This window comes from Egretta garzetta, unplaced genomic scaffold (genome assembly GCF_000687185.1).
Source record: "Egretta garzetta isolate BGI_Z169 unplaced genomic scaffold, ASM68718v1 scaffold81, whole genome shotgun sequence".
NCBI lineage: Eukaryota > Metazoa > Chordata > Aves > Pelecaniformes > Ardeidae > Egretta > Egretta garzetta.
Genome location: NW_009258671.1, coordinates 7,985,811 through 8,009,552, shown reverse-complemented (window position 1 = coordinate 8,009,552; position 23,742 = coordinate 7,985,811). Strand labels below are relative to the sequence as shown.

The 23,742-nt window shown below is 41.4% G+C and overlaps 1 protein-coding gene across 1 annotated transcript in view; it reads left to right on the top strand.

Annotated features, from left to right (window-relative positions):
• The window catches only part of PHF21B (PHD finger protein 21B), a 168,399-nt gene that overhangs the window by 127,211 nt on the left and 17,446 nt on the right, over positions 1-23,742 (top strand). The window contains exons 4-6 of the mRNA XM_009648780.2: positions 12,336-12,686; positions 14,521-14,643; positions 19,858-19,909. Coding sequence (XP_009647075.1) covers positions 12,336-12,686; positions 14,521-14,643; positions 19,858-19,909 — 526 coding nt within the window. The remainder of the gene's footprint in view (positions 1-12,335; positions 12,687-14,520; positions 14,644-19,857; positions 19,910-23,742) is intronic.

Below are 23,742 nucleotides of genomic sequence, written 5' to 3'. Positions count from 1 at the left end.
TTCTCTCTTGCTGTTTAGCTCACGGCAATATTTTTGTTTGTATTTTACTTTGTTTCACTCCTTTCCTAGTACAGCCTTCAATTTTGGACCTGTTTATGCAATCATACTTAATACTAATGAAACACCAATCCTTCCTCAGCAGCCCTAAGCCATACTTCACTACGTTTTTATTTCATATAGATAGCGCTGGAAATAACCACATAGCAATCTCATTTCTATCAAAACTAAAGTGAAGTAGGCAGTAGACCACATTATCAGAGGTGTGTCTTACATTCAGATTTTCTTCTGGCTTTCTCACAGGCCGATGCCTCCTTCTTCAGCAGCAGCCTGGCCCATTTACAGGCTGTGTCCTCCTTTACAGTTCATTGTGGTCTATATGTTCCTCTCCCACTCTAAGCTTACAGAGAAGTTTAAAATTTCCATATTGTTTCCTAGTGGGGAACTTCCTCCACCCATCAAAGCTTTCTGCTCAATGTTTTAAGAGAGATCAAGTTTTCATCTACAAGTGGAAAGTTTGGCTTCTAATTAAATAATCAAATGCCTTCGAAATATATTGAATACAGCCATAAATCAGAGTGATATAAAGCTGTCGTTCCCCAGATACAGCTGGATACAGGTGATCTGGGAGGCCACTGTAAGAGAACTGCGGCACTGTGCAAGCTCTCCTTTGCAATAACTGTGGGTGAGCGCATAAGTCATCTCTGGCAAATTTTGAGGGTCGATAGGCATCTGTGGTCCAGGAGAATTGGAAACTTCAGATGGAAATAGAAAAAGGCCAGGAAGCAAGGCCATGTAATACCACAAGGGTATTATGGTAAAGAACATCTCTTGCCTCTTCTCCCTCACAGCTCTGAGAAAACACGTGCCAAATTAAAAATTATTTTGGAAATTAAGGGGTGTAGAGTATCTTCCAGTAGGAGCTAGAAAATGTGCGGAATCGAATCCTGTCACAGTCCATGTCCTCTCAGCTGTTATGCACCAGACTTGGTTACAGAGCAGGCTGGCTACTAGCCTCCTGTGGGCCCCCTGGGTGACAGGCGCCGCTCCCGTCCCTTGCTCTGAGCTAGTGGCACCATCCTGCCATTCTAGGACTGACTTCCTGAGAGGCAGCTTTGCCACCGCCTCCCAAGCGTACTTACAAGCAGGGTCCAGCTGAGTGTGGCAGCTGCTAAAACCTTTACTTTGGGTGCCCGTGTAGCAGCAAATTAAAGGGAGAGCTTTTTCGAAACAAAACAATACTCACCACTCCTCTACCAAAAAGCCCACAGCATGTCGCACAAAGAATTAAAGCAGCACCATCTCCGTACTCACGGGTGTCAGCTATAGCTGGATCTTGTTCTGCAAGGTATTGCACCTTCCCTGGCCTCCATCTCTGCAAAGTCCCACTTTAGGAGGGAGTTGTGTAGAGCCCTAGCAGCAATGAAGCCCTGGCAGCAAAGTCCCACCTGCAGGCCTGCCTATTTCACTCAGGCAGCTAAGTCTAGGCATAGTTTGTGCAAGTGCAGTGGCAGGCACAGTGGCCAATACCTAGGCTGGCTTAATCTTTTCTGTATGTATGTGCTGCTGCCTCTCTTCTTGTCTACGGAGGGGTGGAAGGCCTGGATGGATCCCTTTTGGGGATCCCTGCCATGTTTAGGGGCCTACTTGTCTCCAAGTCACCCTCTGGAAGTGGCGCCACTCTTAGCCAGACAGACTGCAGTTCTCTTCCAGGCTGCACATGGATCAGTGGGATTAATCCAGGCCAGCGTCTGCGTTCTTGACAGCACACTGATTGCTACCTGACATTTTTCCTTTTGGCCAGTCTCATCATTTCTTTGGGATTTCAGACTCCCATTAGCTTTAGATGTAGGCATGAGAGGCACGAACATTGCCGGGCTGACTGGAAAGAAACGGGGGACTCCTCCATTTAAGGGCCCCTCATCACATCTAAAGGAGTTTTAGATTTCTGATGCCTTCATTCTCCTCATCTAGACAGCCTCTTTTGATTTACCTCTATGCAGTCAAGCAGGAAAGTACCACACAAGTAAACTGAGGCACTTAACAATACTTGTGCCAAATAATACACACAGCTTTCTCATTTTCCACATTTGTACAGCTATGTGTCATTTGTTTCGTGCATTTGAATGGGTTTATGATATGACCCCCTGGGAGCTCTTCCATATGCAGCATGACGTTTCAAAATCTGCACATTCACAAATGGCAGCAAAATCCCATCACTTAAGTGCAGAACTGCTATTAAATGGTGAGCAAACAAACATTAATTACAAGTTCATTGCATAATACAAACAATATTTCTTTAGGCATTCATTATTTGCCAAAACAAGCCTCTTTGGCAGACCTTTTTTCTTTTCTGTTTTTAATTTATTTTGTTTTTTTACAGAATATGAAGTTATTTTTGCTTTCATCAAATAAATAGGATTTCTGCTGTGGGCTGTGATGTTTGGGAATTTAATTCCAGATAGGCTTTCTCTTCTTGTTCTGGACTTGGCGGTTTCCAGCTGGGTGGGGTGTTTTGAAACCACAGGCTCTCCCCTGCACTCCGAGAAGCAAATCCTGGAGGTCCTTTACTCAAACACATGGGTGATGTGCCCTCTTACTCTTGGGCTGTTCCTCTGCTTTATGGCACCCATCAAATGTAAGGAGGGGGTGGCCTTACGTCAGGCTGGGACTCCAATTTCCAGCTGCGGCGCAGGCAGTCTGTCTATTTTGAATTGGTTTACATAAAAATTCTGCCCCATAGCCACCTGAAGGCACGTGGGAGATCTTGTTTTCTGTTCTTTGAATGGAAGATTTTAAATGAAACGGCGAAGATATTAAAGTAAACCTCCCATTTTGTTGTCAGTAATTTGAGCCCAATCCAATTCTCGTTCAAATTAATGGAGAGACTGTGATGATTTGAATAGCAGTTAAATCAGATTATAATGCTATTTCCCTGACCTATTTTTCCAGTCCTGGTTGAAGGCAGGGCTTGGGATGGCTTTGCTCATGACAGTGCTGATTAGAGTAGAGCAGAGAGTCGCGTAGCAGCCGCCTGCGGTGGAGTTACCACGCGGGTTAGTGGCGAACAGAAACAGCTATGCGCAACTGCTCTAGATGAAACGTGCATGGTTTTCAGTCGACTCCAGCCACTTCTGTCAACTCCTGCTTATTTTTTATCTTCTGTAGAGATTTTAATATGCCTAATTCAGTAGGGTCTGAATTCAGTCACTGGGCTGCAGGCTGCTTTGGGACAGGGGCTGTTTTGTTACCCTGTGTTTCTCCATCACTGGGTACGTGTGAGCCCAGCCAGAGACCGTGGTCTCCAGATGCTCCCAAAACTTAAATGCGCATTCTCATTTTTAAAATTTCTTGTCATAGTTCTCATGAGTGCAGTTCCACTGATAGCTGCTGCTTGTCTTTACATGTGTACCAAACCCAACCACTTACTCCTGGCTTCCCCAGTGATAGGGCTTCTGGAAGATTTCTTGAAAGGAAAATGACTCCTACAGACAGAACCCAAGTAGTGTGATGCTACTGTGTGCTGTAGAATTAATGTGTTAACAGATTGGTCTCTGGCAGGGCCTCTCTCTGTATCATAAGTCTCAAAAAAAAAAAAAGTATTTTTAGGCGTAAAGTGTCAAGACTGTGAGTAGCCATTAAAAAGTGGGAAATTATTACTAAATGCAAGTCAGCCTTTTGTGAAACTAGACAAGAAGCTAGCAGATTATCTATGTTTTTGTAGAAAGTTACACAAATTGGGCAATGGAGAGACATGAGCACTTTATTGTTTGTTTGAGTAAGGAATAATTGAATTGGGTAAAGTACAATATCAGAGGAGAAAAGGACTATAATCCCTTAAGGGATGTCATGCACCTTTCTGGTATATAACCCTCAGCGCTTCCAGGGGGATGTGTTGGAATGCTAGTGGAAGAGAAGAGAGATAATCTAATTCAAGGTAACTTAATCAGCGTGGTATATAACCAAGCTAAGGGTTTTGCAACAGTATTTAATATTCATTGACTGTATGCGTGCAGAAAACGGAAACAAAATTGCTTTTTCAAAAGAAAGGTATGAAGAGTCCTGGCTGAAAATGTAGCCCTTGATAAATACAGTTGTTAATCTGTTTTATTCTACATAAGGTTTTATACTGTGCTTGTCACTGTATTTGAAGCACCTTCCGGTGATGTGTTAAGCACAAAGATTAATGTCTGTTGTCAGCTATTTCTTCTGTCATCCGTTCCCTTTGGGAAGAAGTGGGTGCAGCTGAGTTCTGGGTAGGGCTTCTTTTTATTAGTTTGCTTATTTATGCTGCTATTAATTGCAGGCCACTACATATTTCTGTCTGAGGAGTATGACACAGAAAATGTTTATTGTAGAAAGTGATGAGGTTTGTGCCTTTAATTCGTAGAGAAGAAGGTTGAGACGCCTGCCTATATGTGCATGAGCCTTGCTGTAGAGACTCCCTGCGCCAGAGACACATGGCCACCTTGGCCTTTCATACTAAGTCTTTACAGGGGGAGCTTTGAAGACTGGGAGGAAAACATGGTACTTTATTGAGGGAATCTCAGTTACAAAGCAGTGGATAGGTTTGATAGGTAGCCTGTGTGGATAAGAGAGGCATGGGCTTGCTGGAGCACCTGGAGTGCTCCATGGTAGGCATTTTACACCGCTGTCGTGCAGCCAAGGCAGATGAAGGTATGATGAAGGTGGTGCGGTAAGAACTGTTCCTTGTGGGTGGCGGTAATGCCAGAGGTTGGCGCTGATGAGAAATCTGGTCTCCTGCAGTGTGGACAAAGATGAGCACGTATGGTGTATCAAGGGGGACTACAGTCAGATGCACATTTTCCTAAGCACCTCCCTCTGTTACCTCTGCCTTTCTGAGTTTCAGTGTCAGTTGTCTGTTCTTAATGAGAGAACTGATCCGAGGTGGTGGGGAAAGAGAAGCTGAACTGGCTGTTACTGGTGCTTAAGACCTTCAGATCCCGTATCGTGAACATTTTGGAAAAGACCTCCTCCATGGAAGTCAGACCTCCATGATAGTGTGCGTGTAGGAGCCCCAGGAAAGATTTAAGCCTTTTAAACTCCTGACATGGTGCCTTTTTCCCAGGTGCAAACTCTCATGTTTCTCCACGTCAAATGCTGCTCTGCAGGTATCAGGAAGATGAGAAGAAATATCCCCTCTCTCCGCTGATGCCATTGGCATCCATGCGAATGATGTGGCTTCAGATCCATGTCTGGCTTGGATCTGAACTGTGCTGTGTCTCTGAGCCTCCATGCCCATTGTACAAGCTTGTGGTAAGGCCTCTGGCTGAATGATGGGTGGATAGGAAGGTTTTCTCTGTCTGCAGTACCTCAGCAGAGGCTTGGGGGAATTCACTGCACTGCTTCCTGCCCTTAAACCCCTCATTTTCATCTCCTGATGTCTTGAGCTTTTCGTATACTTCCATCTTGCAGCAGACAGAAATGGGTTTTGTCGTTATTTTGTCTTTCAAGTTTTTTTGATTTTGGCTAGTAAATGAGTTGAGGCTGGTCGAATCATTATAATGTGCCATTTTTGTTGTCTGGAAGCAGGAAAAGCTCCTACAGCGATGGACAGTACAAAGCAGGGACATCCATGGTCTTTAAAGCAACACCAGAGTTTAAGTCCAGTGAATGCCCAGTTGCCTGGATTAGTCCAGAGCTCGCCTATGAAAGTATATGGATAGGAGGAAAGCAGACAGATGTTCACTCATCTGTGCCTAAAGGCTTCATGGACACTTTATATTTAAATTGAAGTAAGTTAATCATAGATGAGTATCTGTGAGAGAAGCAAGCTGACTTGTAATGCCGAAAAGAGTAGAAATGGAAGTAAGTTATTGACTGGTGTGTATAATCACAGTCTAGCTTTTATATTTCTATTGTAATCCTAAACAATAAGGATTAAATTCTTTCCTCAGAGGCACATAGATAACTGCATATTCAAGGACAGAATCATTGTGCAGAAGGAAAAAAAGCAGAAATCCTTGTCAACTTCAACCCCTACTTGTTATTTTTTGGAATAATACTGATTTTAATTTGCTGGTTTAATGGTAGTTTTCCCCTTTGCAAATGGAAAAGAGCCACTTAATGAATCATCAACTCAATAGCAGCAATGCCAAACCAGAATAGTATTTTCTCCTCAGTATAGCTGAGGAGAAAATGTACATTTCATTAGGAAAAGTCAGTCAAGTTCCCGTGAAAATACAGCTTTGTGTTCAAAACACTGATAACATTTTTAATAAAGAACTCCCACCTGATTTTCTTATGCCAACATCCACAAAAAGTGGAGCTGGCGGATTCCCCCACAAACACCCCTCTCAGCAAAACTTCCATTTCTGTAGTATCAAGCAAAGCTGAAGGAGAAGAAAACCAAAATGAAATAGCTTTGTCTTCTTAAAAATTGCACAGGGGTTGTATTATCTGTGTGTCACCTTTACACTCAAGTTGGCTATCCCTGACTAACAAATTGAAATACCAAAGCACAGTAGATACACAGTCCAGTGGAAAATGTCTGATACAGTGCACGTAGTTTGAAGATGAGTGAAAATACCTCACAGTGATTCCCGGGTTGCACAACATGCAAAATGAGAGACTTGGGTTTGTTTTGAGGTTCAAGTTGCAGGTCTGGCCCTTGCTGAAGTCTGTTTGAATTTGCTGTTGCTTTCGGTCAGATTAAGATCACCTCCCTGGTCATCACTGTCCAGAGCAGCGGGATTGGAAACATGGGCTGGAGAAGTTGCTTGGGTTTTGCCCTGAATTTCGTATCATTCCTCTCTGGCTTCCCAGGCTAATATTCCAGGTGGATGCTAAGGAGAGGCTTACGTTGTACGCGAACACAGGATTCTCTGAACTGGGTCATCTTGCCTGGGGTTTCCTCACGATACACATTGTAGAGTAACTCCCTTTCTGTGTAGCCCCATCAAGGGGAAGGAAGAAGAGTGTATGTGGATCCATAGTCATGTGTGGTTTTAAACCTTCCCCCTGTGGCAAGAAAATAAACTGTTTATTTTGACTGTGGTCTCAGACCAGGCTCAAGGCAATAGGAGCTCATCAGGAAAGGAAGCAAAAATCAACCAAGCTGGAAACACTTGTATTCAGGTCAAGTTGGGCAACCTGGATTTTAGGGTGTGTTGTTGCTGTAAAGTTAGGCAGAACCTTTTCTTTTGCATAATTTTTATTGATTAAAAAAAGAAGAGGGAGAGAGTCGGTCCTCAGCTGGCATAAATAGACACAGCTTTAACTGAAGTCAGTGTGCATCTGTTCGTTCTGGTGAAGGATATAATTACCCCATATTGCACTCATTTTATCAGCCATTGCTAATGTTTTCTGTGTGATCCTCTAAAGCTTTTCAAGAATGAAAGCTCTGTCTGCTGCTCCCAGCACTTTGCCTCTGTGACATATGAATTGTGCCAAATCCATTTTGAGTTTTTGTTTTTAAGCTCTGAGTACAAGGGTGAAGTGAAAATAAAGTGTGAATAATGGTCTTTCTCTTAAAGGCAATGTGATATTGTGTTGAGCTGAAAAATTTACTCTCATACAGATCGGCCCTGCCAGTGTGAAGGGCTGATTGATGCTGAGCACGATCCAGCTGATATCTGATATTGGGGAGGGGGGGGAGGGCTCTTCAGGGCTGCTGACAAAGCTATAACAAGATCCAGGGACTGGAAGCTGAAGTTAGGCAAATTCAGCCTTGCAATAAAATGCCAGTCTTGAGCATAATAAAATACTATAACCGTTTACTGGGGCTTGTGATGAATTCATCATTAAGAAGTCTGTAGTATTTTCTTTTAAAATGAATCTTCAGTTTCTAGGAGAAATCCTATGGCCAGTCTGTGAGCTGAAGGATCATGGTGATCCCTTTTGGGTTTGTAATTGAAGTGCACTTGTTAACTTCCCTTCTTCACTAGGCTGTAAGGAGAACACATTTACCAGAATTGCCCTTAACAATTCTCATAGCACCTGCAGATCTGCACAGAGATAACTGTTCTAATTAAATCCTGTCCTTTAGGACTACATAGGATTGCCCGCAGAGCTGGGAGGAATTGTGTGCTTTCCTTCCCTTCTCCTCCTTTTCCCCCCATACTTGTTTGGGTTGGATCTTGAGGGCTTATTTTGTAAGTATTTTTCTTTTTTACCTTCTTTTTCTTTACTACAGCATGGGAGCAGCTCACCTGATGGGATGTAGCTCGGGGAAATAGATTACCCATGATCACAGTTGCCTTTGTCAGTGGTGACACACATCAGGCTCTCCCACCTCCGCCCGTGCGTTCACCTCTGTGGCATTCAACAATTTGTGCTCTTGAGAGCTGGAACGATGTTTCGGTGTAATGGAAGCCTGTGGGCTTCATGTAGGGACATCTGGATGGAGCTTAATGATATAGGATATACAAGAAGTCATATTAGTCACAGGAGCTGATTCCCGCCTGATCTGAAACTCTTTAAAATATGTGACATTGGAGGTTGCTGTACAAAAGGGCACTCTGCACCTCTCACAGGATTGGGCTCCCTGTTATTTCCCTGTCTGAACAGCAGACAGCCCCCACCCCGTGAATTCTTAGGTCTGGGGATATCTTCTCGAACAGCGTGCTCACCTGCAGGCTATTTGAGAAGTACCAGGGGTGTCTGAATATTGCCGCCTAAAATCAAATGTGTCTGTTATTGTCGGTATTGAGGAAACTCATGAACAACACGGGTTTGTGAAATCGTTATATTCAAGAAGCAGCTCGCTCTTCTCCTGCATTTAGAGCCCTGGTAGTATCACATTCTGTTTTGACAGCTGTCAGAAGTTAAATGAAAGATATTTGGGGAGAGGAGGGTTGAGCTACAGGAGAATTGTTATTTGCAGCGCTCGCCAACAGTCGCAGTTTTCAGTGGGTAACATACATGCTGTCTGTTATCCTTTCTCTTTTCTTCTCCTTTGCTAAACTTTGTGCCTTTTATTTCGTGGCTCTTGTAATGGGGACCGGTGCCATCCAACCTGTGCTACTCTGGGTAGAAAATGTCCTTTTTTGTACCTTGCACATGAAAAGCAGTCTGTGCCCTGCCCTAGTTTTTCTCTAGTTCTTCTTTGGTGACTGTCAACTTCCAAACTCCTGCTAGTGCCACTGGCCTCCTTTCATCTCCCAAATTTAAGCTGCAGTTTTGCTGTGAGGAAAAGGAATTTATGCTGGCTCTTTCCTTCATTTTTTTTTTTTCTTCCCAGCTGACATCATTTATTCTCACAGATTACTGTGGCGGTTTGGTTTTTAACGTGAAACTCTGCTAAAGGTCTTTCACCTTGCTGTTTATTAAGTGCTTACGCTTAGTGTTTATAGTCAAGGGGAGAAGGTTCATAGGTGTTAGAGCACAAGGGGCTTCTATCCTTGCTTTCTGTTCTGGGTTCATGCCTCCAGGCTGTAGAAATAAACATTATTTTAGCTTTAACTCACTTTAGCTGTGACTCAGGAGCACTTGAAACTTTTTCTGCAGTCAACCCTTTTTATTATTCTATAATCGCAAATAAACACACTCTCACTACACTAGCTGAACTTGCCAGGGGATTTGCAGAGGCTTAGGCTATGAAGACCGCTATACCTCCTTTATATCACACGGTGGCAGAAAACGCCCGGCATATGTTCTTCTGCTGTACCGGTTTGGTAAGTCATATCAGATATTTCGGTATGCAGCACTTTATAGGGAATATGTTACTTTCGAAAATTAAGTCTGTTTAATTGTCTGTGCAGGAAGAGCTTATTTTATAGCAAAGTAATATGCATTCATCCACAACTTGCAGAGTGTGTGTTAAGGGTGTGCATAGGATTCATCGAGGTATTACATCTGACAGTCAATATATATATGTAATAGTGTAGAAAAGATAATTATGTAGCTGGAATATATATAGGCATTTAGTTTTAATTAGGCTTTTGATTAAATATAAAAGTGCAATTAAGAGTGACAGATACAGTAGATCCTGGTAGACAACATGACAGTTCCTGGCTAGAAAAACTCCTGAGCTGATTTTTTGTCAGACTTGTTTTTTTCTAAAGATCTCAGTGACTGCTCTGTTGAATCTTTGATCTGAACTACTCCCTATTCTCTCTCTCTTTCTCTGTATAGATGTGCTTATCTGTGTGTTTACAGTATTTCTGTTGGTAACATATGTTAGATTCATTTACAAGAAAATTATTTTGTTTTAAAGAGAGATGGTAAAACTTAGCCAAACAGCTAAGAATGAAATTTGGAATTTTTTACCCATGGTAATACATTTTAACTGTATTTTGCCAAGCTTCTCAGACTTTCTTTTCTGAATAATGATACTATTTCTGTGAACGTGTCTCTGAGCACATGAGCATGAGCAATTTGTTGAAGACTTACATATGAGAGACTTATATAAGATATAACATAAGAGGGAAAGGATATTATTATGAAAATATAAGAGCAGATATTGTAAGATCTGCTTGTATAACTGACTCTGATACAGACGTGAACAAGTTGCTTTAAGCATCTCGTCTCCTGTTGCCCTGAGCTGCTGTTTACTTTAGAAGCCTTAGTTTTGCAGAATGCCTGGGCCCAGATGGGTTTAAATCAATCCTCTGTGCACTACTTTGGAAAATAAGACCATTAACTAATTACGGATATGAAGCTAATTATAGACTCCTCGCTTAAACAACTTGGCCAGGGTATTTGTCTGGTATCTTAACTAAATAAATCAAATAACCATTTCATAAAGTGAGGGGATAGAGGAAAAAGAGCAAAACCCCCTTCAGTTACGGTCAGTGTATCTCGAATACAGTTAGTCATAGTTTAGCATCATTTCACAGTGAGTCTACGAGGCCTTCCAGCGTTACCCTGAAGCCGCGAGCCAAACACGGCTGCTCCCCTGGCTTTGTCACAAGTCTGCTGCAGGACCTCGGGCAGACCCTCCTCTTCCCTCTTCCTCAGCTCTGTTTCCTCTCTCACTGTCCTTCTACCTTGGTTGCTGACAATTTAGGTGCTCCCAAGCAGGACCGTGCCTCTAACACACATTTGCACTGCTCATAGGGGTTAGGATCCTATCGGCCATCGAGGGCCAAATTATCAAAACACAAAGAGTTATCAAAACACAAAGAGCTCACGACACGCGTGTTGCTGCGCCTAATATTCACTGCGGGCACGAATGGGCACGGCTCCTCCTTGACGTGATAGAGGATGATGGCCAGCCTTGAGAGGTGATTTTCTGCACCTCAGCAAATCCCCGCGTTTTCATGAAATTGCTTGCTTAGGCTCGAGATTGGAGTCAGTGTCTTTGGAAGGCCTCCTGTAGACCACAGCGCGGTGACACAGGCAGCTGTTTCCCATGTCTGTCTGTTACAACTTGTCATTTTGCTTCACAGTATGGGAGGTGCGAGAAGTGACAGGACTAAATAAGCACAGAGGGAACCAACTGTTTTATCTGGCCATGTTAACGAATAAGCTGGGAGTGAAGTTAACTTCATGTGAAGCAGTTTAAATTATTTATTTTCCATCCTGGAACTGTACTTAACGTGTTGTTAAGGCAAAGCCACGTTGACAGGGTGACGTTAATTACCCCACTGGAAACACATCGCATTAGCCGGAAACAATTGTTCGCAGCTATCATTCATAGCTCTGGGTAAAGCCACAGCCTTCGCAAATCTTGGCAAACGGTTTCCCCCTCCATCCATGGAAGTTCCTTCTGCGTCCACCCGCAGCTGCAAACTAGCTCTTTGCTTACAGCAACAAAATATGAAGTTCGATGGTTGTGGGTTTCTTTTCTTCCCCTCTCCTCTTCTTTTTTTTGGTGAGCTGAGTAATTGCATGATTGATCTCCTCTCCATTAGACATGGCACATCTTAAAAATGTGAGGATCTTCACTCACTGATCCACCAGTATAAACACATACACTTAATGTTCCTGTAAGTGCTTTCCCACAACTCCCTTAATGATTCAGTTCCCGCTCCTTAATTCATAGCAAGAGTGTTGTGTCCTTCAGAACATGAAATTATTGCGTCTGGGCTTTCCATTCTTTGCAAAGGCTTTGGCTTAAGCATCCCTACTGAGAACTGGGTGTGACTCGAGTAGCATTCGTATGGATGTGTGCTAATAAAAGTGAGGACTTTTTCCTCCCTTCTTGTTCAGCATTGCAATGAGTTAAGGACTCCAGAATGGCCCAACCGAGGAGCACTGGGAATATATCTGCAAGTAAATGAATGGCTGGCTACTTTGAGTTGCTACATTTTGTTTTTCTAGATGCTCCCGTTCCATGGTTAATGCAATTAGAGATTCTACCGGGAGAGCGCATGCATGCAGTGTTTGTTACAGTGTGAGGCTGTGCCTAATAACATCTAACTCTCTGCTTGTAGGTTAGGCCAAAGACCCTGATTCCAGACAGCCTCCCTATCTCCCCGTGCAGAGACCAACCTTCCAAGCAGCCTCCTACCTTCCAGAAGGCAACCGTAGTCAGCATCAAAAACCCCAGCCCTGCCCTCCCGACTGCCAATAACACCGTCAGCCATGTACAGACGCCTAACAGCCAGTCCCAAAGTGTCACCGAGTCTACAGCTATTTCATCACCTCTGAGCAGTGCAGGTGTGGCGTACGCCATCATTTCCACCTCGCCCAACAATGCAACTCCTATCAGCACCAGCGCGACTGTCTCTGTGGTCAACGATAGCATTAAAGTGCAACCACTCCTCATTAGTGCCGACAGCAAGGTAGGTACTGTTTTTCACGGCATTGTTTTTTGGTTATCAAACGCAGGGATTACGTTGCAGGTGTAAGCAGAATATTCCCCCGGTAGTGCACAGCCCTGTGCAGAGTGGTGTCAGTGGTTTCTTTTGAAGAAAATAATCAGAAAGCAATGGGAAAAATCTTAAGGGGACACGTGGACGCCAGTAGACATTTATCTGCTTACAAGCATATTTTTTCGTGGGAACAAAATGCATCATTATGTAGCCTGACATTAATGGGACTGTATGATATTCCATTTCCTTAAACCAATCCTCACTAAGAGTATCCCTGAATTCTGTGCAGGCTCAGATTTCCTATGGACTCCCTCTTCAATTATACAGTGATAGTAGTTATATCGACTGACCCCAGGGGAGTGTATCAAATAATCAGGCATTCCTTTCTACACTTCCAAGGGAAGACCAAATGAAATGAGAGCTCAGGGTTTCAAAACTGATCAGCAGATGAATCGGTAGGAAAAAAAAAAAAATCAAGTTATTAATTACTTGTTTCCTCTTTGTACTGCTTTTCAGCTTTGAAATGCAAGAACTTCACCACTATTATACCAGAAACAGATTCCATAAAGGCTGCCAATGTACCCAGCAGACATTTGCTGTAATTTGCTACTGGGATCCTGCTACTTTGGGTCTTGTTGGCAGCACAGGTTCTTGTACAGTGCTAAAAAAGAGTAGAGGTTGTAGGATGGCTTTTGAGGTAAATAAAAGCAGGCATCTCTTCCCCATTTCTCTAACATAATTTATTTCTCTCTTACTTAAAGTGGCTGCTGGTTAGGAAAACTGTCCCTTTTTATGCTCTTGAATCTCCTAGAGTGACTGAGTTGAGAAGAAGTATCTAACAGTTAAATAACATTGCTTGAAAGCTAGCAATGAAATAGATGGAAAAGGCCCAGCATTCAAATCCAATAACCTTCATCAAGAAGGTGAGCTTGGGAAGGTCTTCCATAGTCCTTCATGAAGCTTTGATTATGGGTATAAAGTGTCATGTGTAGTTCTGTGGCCAGGAATTGTCCTTCATTCCTTTTAATTTAATAGCTTTTGAGGTAATGTTATCTGCACGGTGTAAATCTTCACGTGGTAATTCAAACATGAGCAGCTGATTATACTAACATACATGCATGTATAAGAGGTCGGTGTGGTAGTTCCTGTGGGTTCTAAACCAGAATTAATTTTTATTTAAAACACATATAGTTTATTTTTTTTATGCAAAACTGAACATCCACTGCTCATAACACGCAAATGCTGAGGACTGAACTCTGATCTCAGTTACATGAGTAGTATTGAGGAGTATCTTCCTTCCTATCCACATGTACTTACTCTGAGTGATGCTGGTATGACTGAGATCAGACTGGTTTTGAAAGTGTAGTAATCCTATCTCTTCCACCTGTATGAAAAAAAAAAAAAAAAAAAAAAAAAAAAAAAAAAAAAAAAAAAAAAAAAAAAAAAAAAAAAAAAAATCAAAGGAAAGACCTTAAAAATCACTGACAACATGAGTGCTAAAGCTAGGCTGCTGAGTCAGCTTCGGAAGTCCTCTAAATAGAAAGCATCCTAATTTTGGGAGGCACTGACCAAGTGGCTCCCTTAGGCTGCAGTAGGTTTATAATGTACCAATAAAAATCAATTTTTAGAAACTTAAGTATGGATTTAGAAGCCTAACTTAGGTATCCAGTTTTTTATATTTTTGGCTTGTGACTTGTCTGTAGGGGTATCAAGTAACCCGTCAAAGAAGAATCAAAGGTTTCAGGCAGAAAAATCCAGTTTCATATAGTAAATTCTCTTCTTTTATTTGTACATTGTCTTTTAGGTTATCATTATTCAGCCTCAAGTCCAAACCCAGACAGAAAGTAAAGTGGAGACAAAGAAACCTCCTGAAGAGTCAGCTCAGGGACCCCCTGCTACCAAAAAGAAAAAGGAGGAAAATCCAGAGGTGATCTTTTTTTTCTTAATAAGTGAGCTACAGTATGGTTAAGTTATGGGGGCCAATTATAAAGATTTTTTTCCTGTGTGCATATGTAATGACTGCATTTGTGCTCATGGTTCTGCCAGCTGTTCATCTCTCTCCCCAGTCACTGCAATCGGTGATTTCCCCACCAGTGAGGTGCTCTGACAGATTTGGCTTGCATCATTCAAACCTTCCAGTGTCACAAAATGTAAGAAATGTAGGTCTTGTAATAATCTAGGCACCTTGTGTGGGTATAGCGGTATTTCTTGTGAAAGGTGTATACAAGCTTCAATACTTTCTTTCATGTTATCAAATATATAACATTGGGTTTACAGGCTATGTATGAGGTTGAATTAACATTTCTTTTGTAAGCTGAGCTTTTCCCTCTTCTTTGTAATGAATCTCTCAATATTCGATTGTATTTAACAATGCAGTTTCTTGCATTTGCTGTGTACATGTACACAGAGTCTTTCTAGTCTGAAATACGTTAAAATCCTTCAAACTGAGTAAGAGAGTAGATAGCAAGGTACAAGATTAAATCTCTTTCATGAACTATATTTGGGACATAAACTGAAAATATAAATCAGAAGTCTTTGTAGAAATGGGGTCTCTCTTTAACAAGCATTTTGGGTTTTGACTAGATACATTCATGTTAGATTGTGTGTACTTTTGAGGCAATTTGAGAATTTATACAAACTGAATCTACTTCTGTTGTGGAAATGCTCAGCTCATGTGAAATCTTAACCTTACTGGTCTAATAAATGTGTAGCACGAAAGCATCCCTGGAGCTGTAGGTTTAAGATTATTATTACAATATAAATTTATAACGTTACTGGAGGCATGTGCGTGGTCATTTGTTTTACCATTTTAAGAGGTTCATGCAGTTAAAACAGTGTTAAGGATAAATAGTGGCTTTTAGCCTAGACTATCACAGCTTTATGCAGAAGCTCTGCAGAACTACACTTAGGAAACCTCCCAAGTTTAAAATCTGACCCTCGTATGAATCTTCATTGCCACTGAATGATGGGACTGTAGGGTTCTGTTTGGTTTAGGGAGGTTTTTCCGAAAGATTATTTATTGTGTAATACCTTATGGGCAGAAAGGCTAGTAGACCCTGCTTACAAACAGAATGCTAGAAAAAAACATCCATTTTTCTTTGCCTGTAACTTATCCCCACAGAAAGAATATTGAGCAAAAATCTTCCACAGAGATTCAGGTAGAGGCCATGGCTCTGGGCACACTTTTTGGTATAGCATTCATAAATTTAATGAGCTTTTCATTAGATTGCTAACTAGAATATCCTGACTGCCTTTTTTGTAACCAAGAACTTTGTTCCTACTGGGTATACTGGAGGTCTCAGCAGGCACAATTTTCCGGGTAGGATGCTGAAGCTATGCCCTTAAGTATGACGGTCCTTTTCTTTTCATAGATTTGTTTCATGGCCATAAATATGTAGGTCTAGAGTTAATTTCTTTTGTTCTTTGAAAGTAAACTTTAGTTGATTATCATGTATTTATGCAATTAGTGTAATTAGAACTAACAGCATAATTAGTGTAAATACATGTAATGACATAAATAGAACATGTAATTACAAAATGAAATGGTTTTGTAAAAATCTTTGTTTTGCTTCATGAAAAGACATACTGTGCATTTCTAAAAGCACTCATGGCTTTTAAACAGATGATAAAATTTAAGGCAAAGAGCAACAAAGATATCATGATATTTTTAAAAATAAAATAAGCACTCTAGGCACTTCTCTCCATACCTTTATTTATCTTCAAAGCACAACACCGAGGCAGGATCTCCAGGATGGCTCAACGTAAATGTTAGTTGTGACAGACTGGGATTTAACAAATTAAATTGAAAATATAAAACAAATAAACCAGAAATCACCAGACTTACCAGTAGCCAAGGATCCCATACGCAGTTACTGAGTGTACCTGAACGAACAGAAAAGACCGAGGATGATGACTGGGTTTTTGTTCCTGGCTCGGTCATTCTGCTGGGAAGCCATGAAGCCGATCCTGGACACAGCCCCCTGCAATACGTATGCCTTTTGCATAAGCCGAAGATTTCTCTTTTCCCAAGTACGTCATCATTAGACTAAAGCAAACCTCCTTGCACCTGCTGCCTTGCAGCCAGGATGCCGGGACGCCTGGCTGTGGAGTGGCTTTCCCAGAGGCAGGATGGAGGTTCTCGGCCACCTGGGGTGTCCCAGGTCCAGTGGGTAGAGCCCTCTCCTGGGATATAAGCCGTGAGGGTTCAGTCCCCCCAGGGCTGAGGAGGGTCTGGAAGAACGGGCCATCAGTGGGGCCTCTGCTCGGAACTGAGGCAAATAACTGCCCATCTAGTGATGGGCCTTCTCCCACCAGAATGACTTCGGCAAGGACATGAAGGATTATGCAAGGGAGCTGCACCTCTGGGGAGCAAGTGCCCGGGGGTTTGGGTTTTTGTGATTCTCTTAAAAGGACATGAGTTCAGCACAGAAAGAAACAGAACTCTGCCCAAAACTTTTTGCTTTTTTAAGATTTTATATTAGTAAAATTTTATATTTCTGGCAACATTTTCTAGGACATGGTAGCAGGTTTTTATTTAAAAGAAAGATTACTGCCATAAGTGCTGGTTATTTAGCTAACGGTGTTTTGAATCCTGCCTAAGAAGGACAAGAGAGACACATTGCAATTGTGAACCAAATGCTACTGTTAGGCCTGGATTGAAAATCTGGAGAAACCGAAGCCTCAGTTTTGTGGATTCCCGCACAGAGGAGAAACAAAATACACTGTGGTATTTGAAAGAAAGGCATTGCAGTGGAAGTAGTATTTTGAGTTGAATCCAACGAGCTATGTGAGTGTGAAATAGCAAAACCCATAAAAACAAATATGCTGTTAATATAATATGCTTGTTAAAAAGAATACAGCTTCTACTGGGAATTTTTAAAAAGAAACCATCTTTCAAATATCTATAAAAGCTAACCCTTCCTGTGTTTAATAGTGAGATAATTATCAAGTCCATTTATGAAGGCTCTTCGTATGTTAAGCAAGTATGCTGTTATTACATTTAATTAGGTATGTATTCAAATCATTTTAATATGAAGAGAGGAAATTGTTTAGCGAGCATTCCAGTACTCAAATAATTTTAGTTTAGATGTCAGAAAATGTATGCTCCCCCTACAGTTTAATCTTCAGGTAATATAGGCATTCTGTGCTCCATTGGGAAAATACAATCGCACGTTAACCATTCCCGCTTTCTGATTCTATACCTAAATTTTGTTATTACTTCTGCTCAGGTGCCCAGACGTATCCTGCCACAAAGTTACTTTTTGGTGGGGGCGAGGCGAAGCTTGTAATTCTACTCAGTTAACTAATTTTCTTCTCAGATCTGCACAGTGGATCTCGGATCAAATATTCATCTTTCCCTTCAGGTGTGGAGCCCCTGCTGTGTCTAGCTGGTGTTTTAGTTCTGTAAGGAGTGAATGTTATTGCAATCAAGGTCTGACATGCAAACGAACACATGTGTTTGTCATTACCACAGTTATGGAAGGCAGAAATATAGCACCAATGTATCTAAATTGCCAGTAAAGAGATTTGACATCGCCATTTTTAATATATGGGGAGAATTACATACTAGGCAATTGTGGAAAGAAAATATTCCAGTCTTATGGTGCTCACCTGTTTGACAGAGACGTTTTCATATATGTAAGAGGGATATAGGTGTCCAATCCTGACCCTCAGGTTTTGAAGAACCCACCTCATAATTAGACCTGTTCATCTACAAAATGAGGGTGTGCTTGCTTTCACAATTTCACCGTGTGAAACTCAGAATTGCAAAGGAAATAAATGGTGGTTCGGGTGACTTACTGGTTGACTTCATCCTGAACTGAAATGCAAAGTTTTTTTCACAAAACTTCACAATGAAAAGGCTTTTCACAAAACAAGGAGGTCAAACTAATTTTGGCTTGGAAGCGTTGAAACATGTTCTCCTGACACTTCTTTGATTGAAACTGAATGTTTTGACCTCCTACCGCTTAAACACTTTATTTTAGTTTGACCTAAATCTAGACATTTTATTTTGGGTGAGTATGATAATTGCATCCTCCTATGGTCTTTGGATGCTTTATCAGACTTGGATTGTGGGCTTTGCTTGCTTGTATTTCCTCATAGCTTGGGTTTCGTAGTCACATCGTCTCTCCCATGAAATTGCACCTCATGAAAATGCTACTTGGGTAACATGATCCAAAGAGCTTGTCCAGCACAGCAGAAACAGGAGATCCCTGAGGCCCCGTGGTAGCACAGATGTGACTCAAAACCAAGGAGTTCAGTTCCATTTGGGCTTGGAACAACACAGCAGAATTCCAGTTTTACATCAAAAAGATGGAATAAAAGCTTCAGCAAAAGTTTTTCCGCAAGGAAAAATTTCCCAAAGAAGAATTGCTGACAGAAAATTTAGAATCTGCTCTAGTATTTGCCCTGTTACCGCATCATCATCTTTTGAAGATTTGCTAGTACAAAGGTGTGTTTTGTGCATGTATCGTGTACAAGAGTTCTGAGTAATATCTTAGGTCAGATTCCTCGCTACAAAATGGGTTTGCCAGCATCAGTGGAAGATGTTTGTTCACTCCCCACTGAGGGACAAATATTGGTTCAGTGTACCTCTTCATAATTCATGCACATGATATTCTTTCTGTAACTTGGGAGGAGAAATTTCTGAAAGTTTTTTTGGGGGGAGGGGACTTCCAATATGCTTCAGATGTCTTGTTTAGTTTTGTTCAGTGGAAATGTGTCATATCTTGTTTTGCTTCACACAGCTTGCTCACATCCGGGAAAAGCAGTGCCACGTCCAGATAGTTATAATAATCCACAAGGACTTCTCTAAAGAATGGAGTAACAAAGCAGCTGGCAATATGAAATTGAATTGATTGAATTGACTGAATTTGGATCATGCGCTGTATAAAATCAGTAATCATACAGCATTGGCTTTCTAAGTCTCTGAACTGCTAAAGTTCCTATAGTCATACAAGTGACCAGGCATATCTGAAGCAAATCTTCAATTAAAGTTCTTCATATTACTATGCGTTCCAATAAGACACATTTCTAAAGACCTTTACTGGGTTTATTCTGTCAGTGCTAGATATATTTATTTGCTTACTTATTCCATGATTGTTGTAGTAGAAAATCTAACCCCTGTTTATTTTTTCCTTAGAAAATTGCCTTCATGGTAGCATTAGGACTGGTTACAACAGAACATTTGGAAGGTAAGCTGGCATATGGTGGTTTACAGTTCAGTTTTTGAGTGAAATCTTTTCTCTTGGCTGCTCTGCAGCAAGAGGAACTAGTGATTCTCTCCTCTGAAGGGCAGTGAAAAATCAGGTGAAATGTTATCTATGCATAATTGTGCTTTTCAGCCTCAAAATAACGGGTGACCTTACTCTGGTCTGCCTCCCATCCCATTGCACAGTGCAAGGGGCATGAGAACTGGCTCTGCAGCCAGCACCAGCAGGCTTGGCATAAGACAGCATTTGGGCTTAGTTATCGTGGTCCTTTAAAGGGTGTTAACACCTGGAGGACGATAGTGAAGCACAAAGCCTGCAAAGGCTCTGACCAGCACTGATCTGGTTGAAGAATCAGCAAGGTTCAAAGCTGTTTACCCAGATCTTCTGTAGCAAGCATGCCCTCTCCTCTTCCCCCACGTGAGATGGACTTCCATTTATTTGAGTTGATCATCTGTCATTTCTAAAGTTCCACAGAATAATGTTTAAAATAGTGGTGAAAATCTGCATTCGTCTTACAAGATTTAAAGCAAATTAGAAAGCTACCTCTCACAAAGACTTCCTTCCCTCCATTTCCCCCCATTTAGCCAAAAAATAAACAAAATTCTGGTCTGATCCCGCTTTTGTGTGAGTGCTGCTAACATGCCTTCCTAGATTTCTGAATATGAGTTCAAACAAATATTGCACATAAACTAAATTCAGTATCGCATAGTGTTCAGTTTGCTTTTCCAACCTTCCAAATCCACCTTGCAAGAGTTAGCAGATCCGTACCTTTCTCTGCCTCAGCTTTGTCTTTCTGAAAACATAGATAAGAGGGGAAAAAAAGAGTTTGTTCAGCAAATTTGCCAGTGGTGTGACATGAGTTGGGGGTTTCTTGACTGAATGGGTTAGTTCTCATGGACTGAGATGCAGCTGTTTTTAAGAAAAAGTCTATGGCTTGATGTGTTTTAGTTACATGCTCAGCTAATACAAGTTGGTGTGGTTCCACCGGTATAAGGAGAAAAACCTGGTATCTGTGTCAGCTGACAATGATTCTCGATCACAAAAAATATTAATGATAATTGAATTTTACCACCCATCCCATGGGCCAATGGGTCTCCTCAGTATATGCAGCAGGTTTTCTGTGGGTCTTTTTGCCTTTTTTCAGTGTCTTTCCTCTTTAAATCTGCATTTTTAGAAAATCATTTAATGTCCCAGTGACTGAGAATTTGAAAGCAGTTTAAAGAAACTTTAAGCCATTGGCCTTTTTAATCCCTTAATGGTAATGGATTGAAATGGAAATTAAAAAGCTACGGCAATTTTGGGAGAAGATTTATAATCCAAAAAGTGCAAATGATAACTGGTTCTTGTTTTCTTTGTCTAAGGAAAATAGGACAACATTTGAAATTATGCTGAAGTGCAAATTATGCTTACAACAGAGAGAACTTCGTTTTGAATAGTTCTTCACCCTTTGATTTTATTGGAACTAATAAATTGTTTGTGTGGATTTAATGCTTATGTTCAAAACGCCAAGTACCGCTCTGCACTGTTTGTTCTACAACAAGTGCGGAGAAGCACGTTTTGAACCTAACTGCTACAATACTAATCCTACACACTCAATTCTTAAAGACAAATTCACTTCTCGTATTCCTACTAGCTTTGAATAAATGGCTCCCACCAAGAGCTATTTACTATGGGAAGGGTATTTCTTCATGAATATTGGTGATTACAACTGTCAAAAATACCCTTATAGCTTTCAGATGCTAAAGGTTATTATTTTAGTGCTATGTCATATTTATGGTTATCAGCCATTGCTGTTTATCAGGAAGCAGTGGTCATTACACAGTTCAGTTTATTTGAGTACTTCTAACGTATTTCTCAATTTCACATTTTTGGAATTAAACTGTATCAAGATTGGGTCATTAAAAGTTTATTCACTCGATATCATTAATTCACAGTGTTACTGCTTTTCCTCATTTTATTCATTAATTTTGTGGTGAAGGGCTATGATCCACTTCTATATGGATTTCTCTATCAGCCTAGCAGCATTTCCACCTAGCGTCCAGAGGAGCATCTTTCCCCTTACTGGGAAAAGAGCTCTGTTCTGCAGAGCCCGAGTGTGAGGCATCTTTTGAGGCCTTTACCAGTAAATGAACATAGCCGCTTCCAGTGGCTGACATTCTGCAAGGTACGGCTCTCCCTGCAGATAAATTGTAATTACCGTCCTCATAGAATGACCATACAGGCTGGTTATTGATGAAGGCAGCAGCTCATTCAAGCTGTGCCTCCAACACAAAGCTATCTTCAAATTTATTCATCTCTGTCAAATGTATTACAGTTTAGAGGGGGGTTTTTTCAGTTTGGGTTATATTTTTTTAAATTAATAAAAAAAGGAATAAGATAGCCCAACTCTATGATGCAGTGCATGTTTGTAATAAATCTTTTTCTCTAGGCTATTAGAACACCTTTTAGCATTACCATTGTGTTTAAAAAAAAAAGAAAAAAAGGAGATAGAAAGCAAAACTTTAAAAGAATTCTTTAGGTCAGGTCATTCTAAAAATGCACATCTTGTTCTACCGTAGCAAAACAAAAACCCTGAAATATTTCCATCTAGGTTACTGGAATGTTTTAATCAGTTAAACCAAATTCTTTTTACTTTATTAAGCCCTGTTTTGAAACATGCACAATACTTTTTAGCAGAAGTAACAAGTGACAACAGATAGTATACCAGCATATGCTTTTGTTCTATCTTGGTGTGATTTTTGACAGATATACTCTTAGATGTACTTACTCCTTACATCACAAGCATGGCTATTTTTTGTTCACTGTTTCCATGAATAAAGTGCTGACACTGTGCTCTCCCTCCCTGGTGGCTGCATAGGGCGGAGTATATCGAGAGCCGTTTCAGTTCATTACTCTCTCTCTCTTCCCCGCCCCCCCCAATCTATTCCCACTATTATTACTTCTCCCCCCCAGCCAGCTTTTATCTCTGTACCATAGCGGTGCCTCTTCCAAAGCTGCATTCCAGGTATCTACCACATGTGTGAGTCAGACACCATCAAATATTTCTGTTGCCTTGGTGAGAGCATGTACTGAAGAAATTCTCTCTTAAACCTGGGTCCCAAAAGGGCAGAGAGCTACAGACCCAGCACAGTCCTCTCATGAAGATACTCAACCCAGTTACAGACACAGAAAACCCTGCTGTGTCAAATTCTTTGGTTTTTTGTTTTGTTTTTTTTTTTCTGGGCCAGTGACAAGTCACATTCTTGTATCCCTGTGACCACTTCTGGAAGACTAAGCCTGGTATGCCCTAACTCCAGCTTTCTTGCCCATGCTGCAAGCCCTGGATTCACTGACCACGTAGCGTGGGTTACTGAGCCTGGCTGCAAGAACCACGTCTCCAAATTCACGCTGTTGAGACCAAAGCAAAGAGTGAGTGGAGGGCCACATCCTCCATTTCCGTGCCAGCATCAAGGCACCAGGGTTCCTCTGTTGTGACATTTCTGTCACCTTTTGGCCTTGAGAGCATTCCCCTTACAACTGATGCTGACATCAAGAACAGCCATCTCTCTTCTGGCGGGTCTGTGGCAGGCTACTGGATCTGTGTCTAGCACTTACCCTGCTGCTGAGGCCCGATTCCCTTTAGAGGATTCCAAAAGATCTGGAAGCTTCAGGATGGAGATCTCAGCGTAACCAGATGAGTGTTTCTTAGGATATACTTTCACAGTAGGACAGAACTGTTACCCATACAAGATCCTCTGGTTTGGAGTCTGCGTAGCACTGAAGATGTTAATACAATGCTGGCAGTGGTTGCAGTCATGGCATTCATCACATGTCTC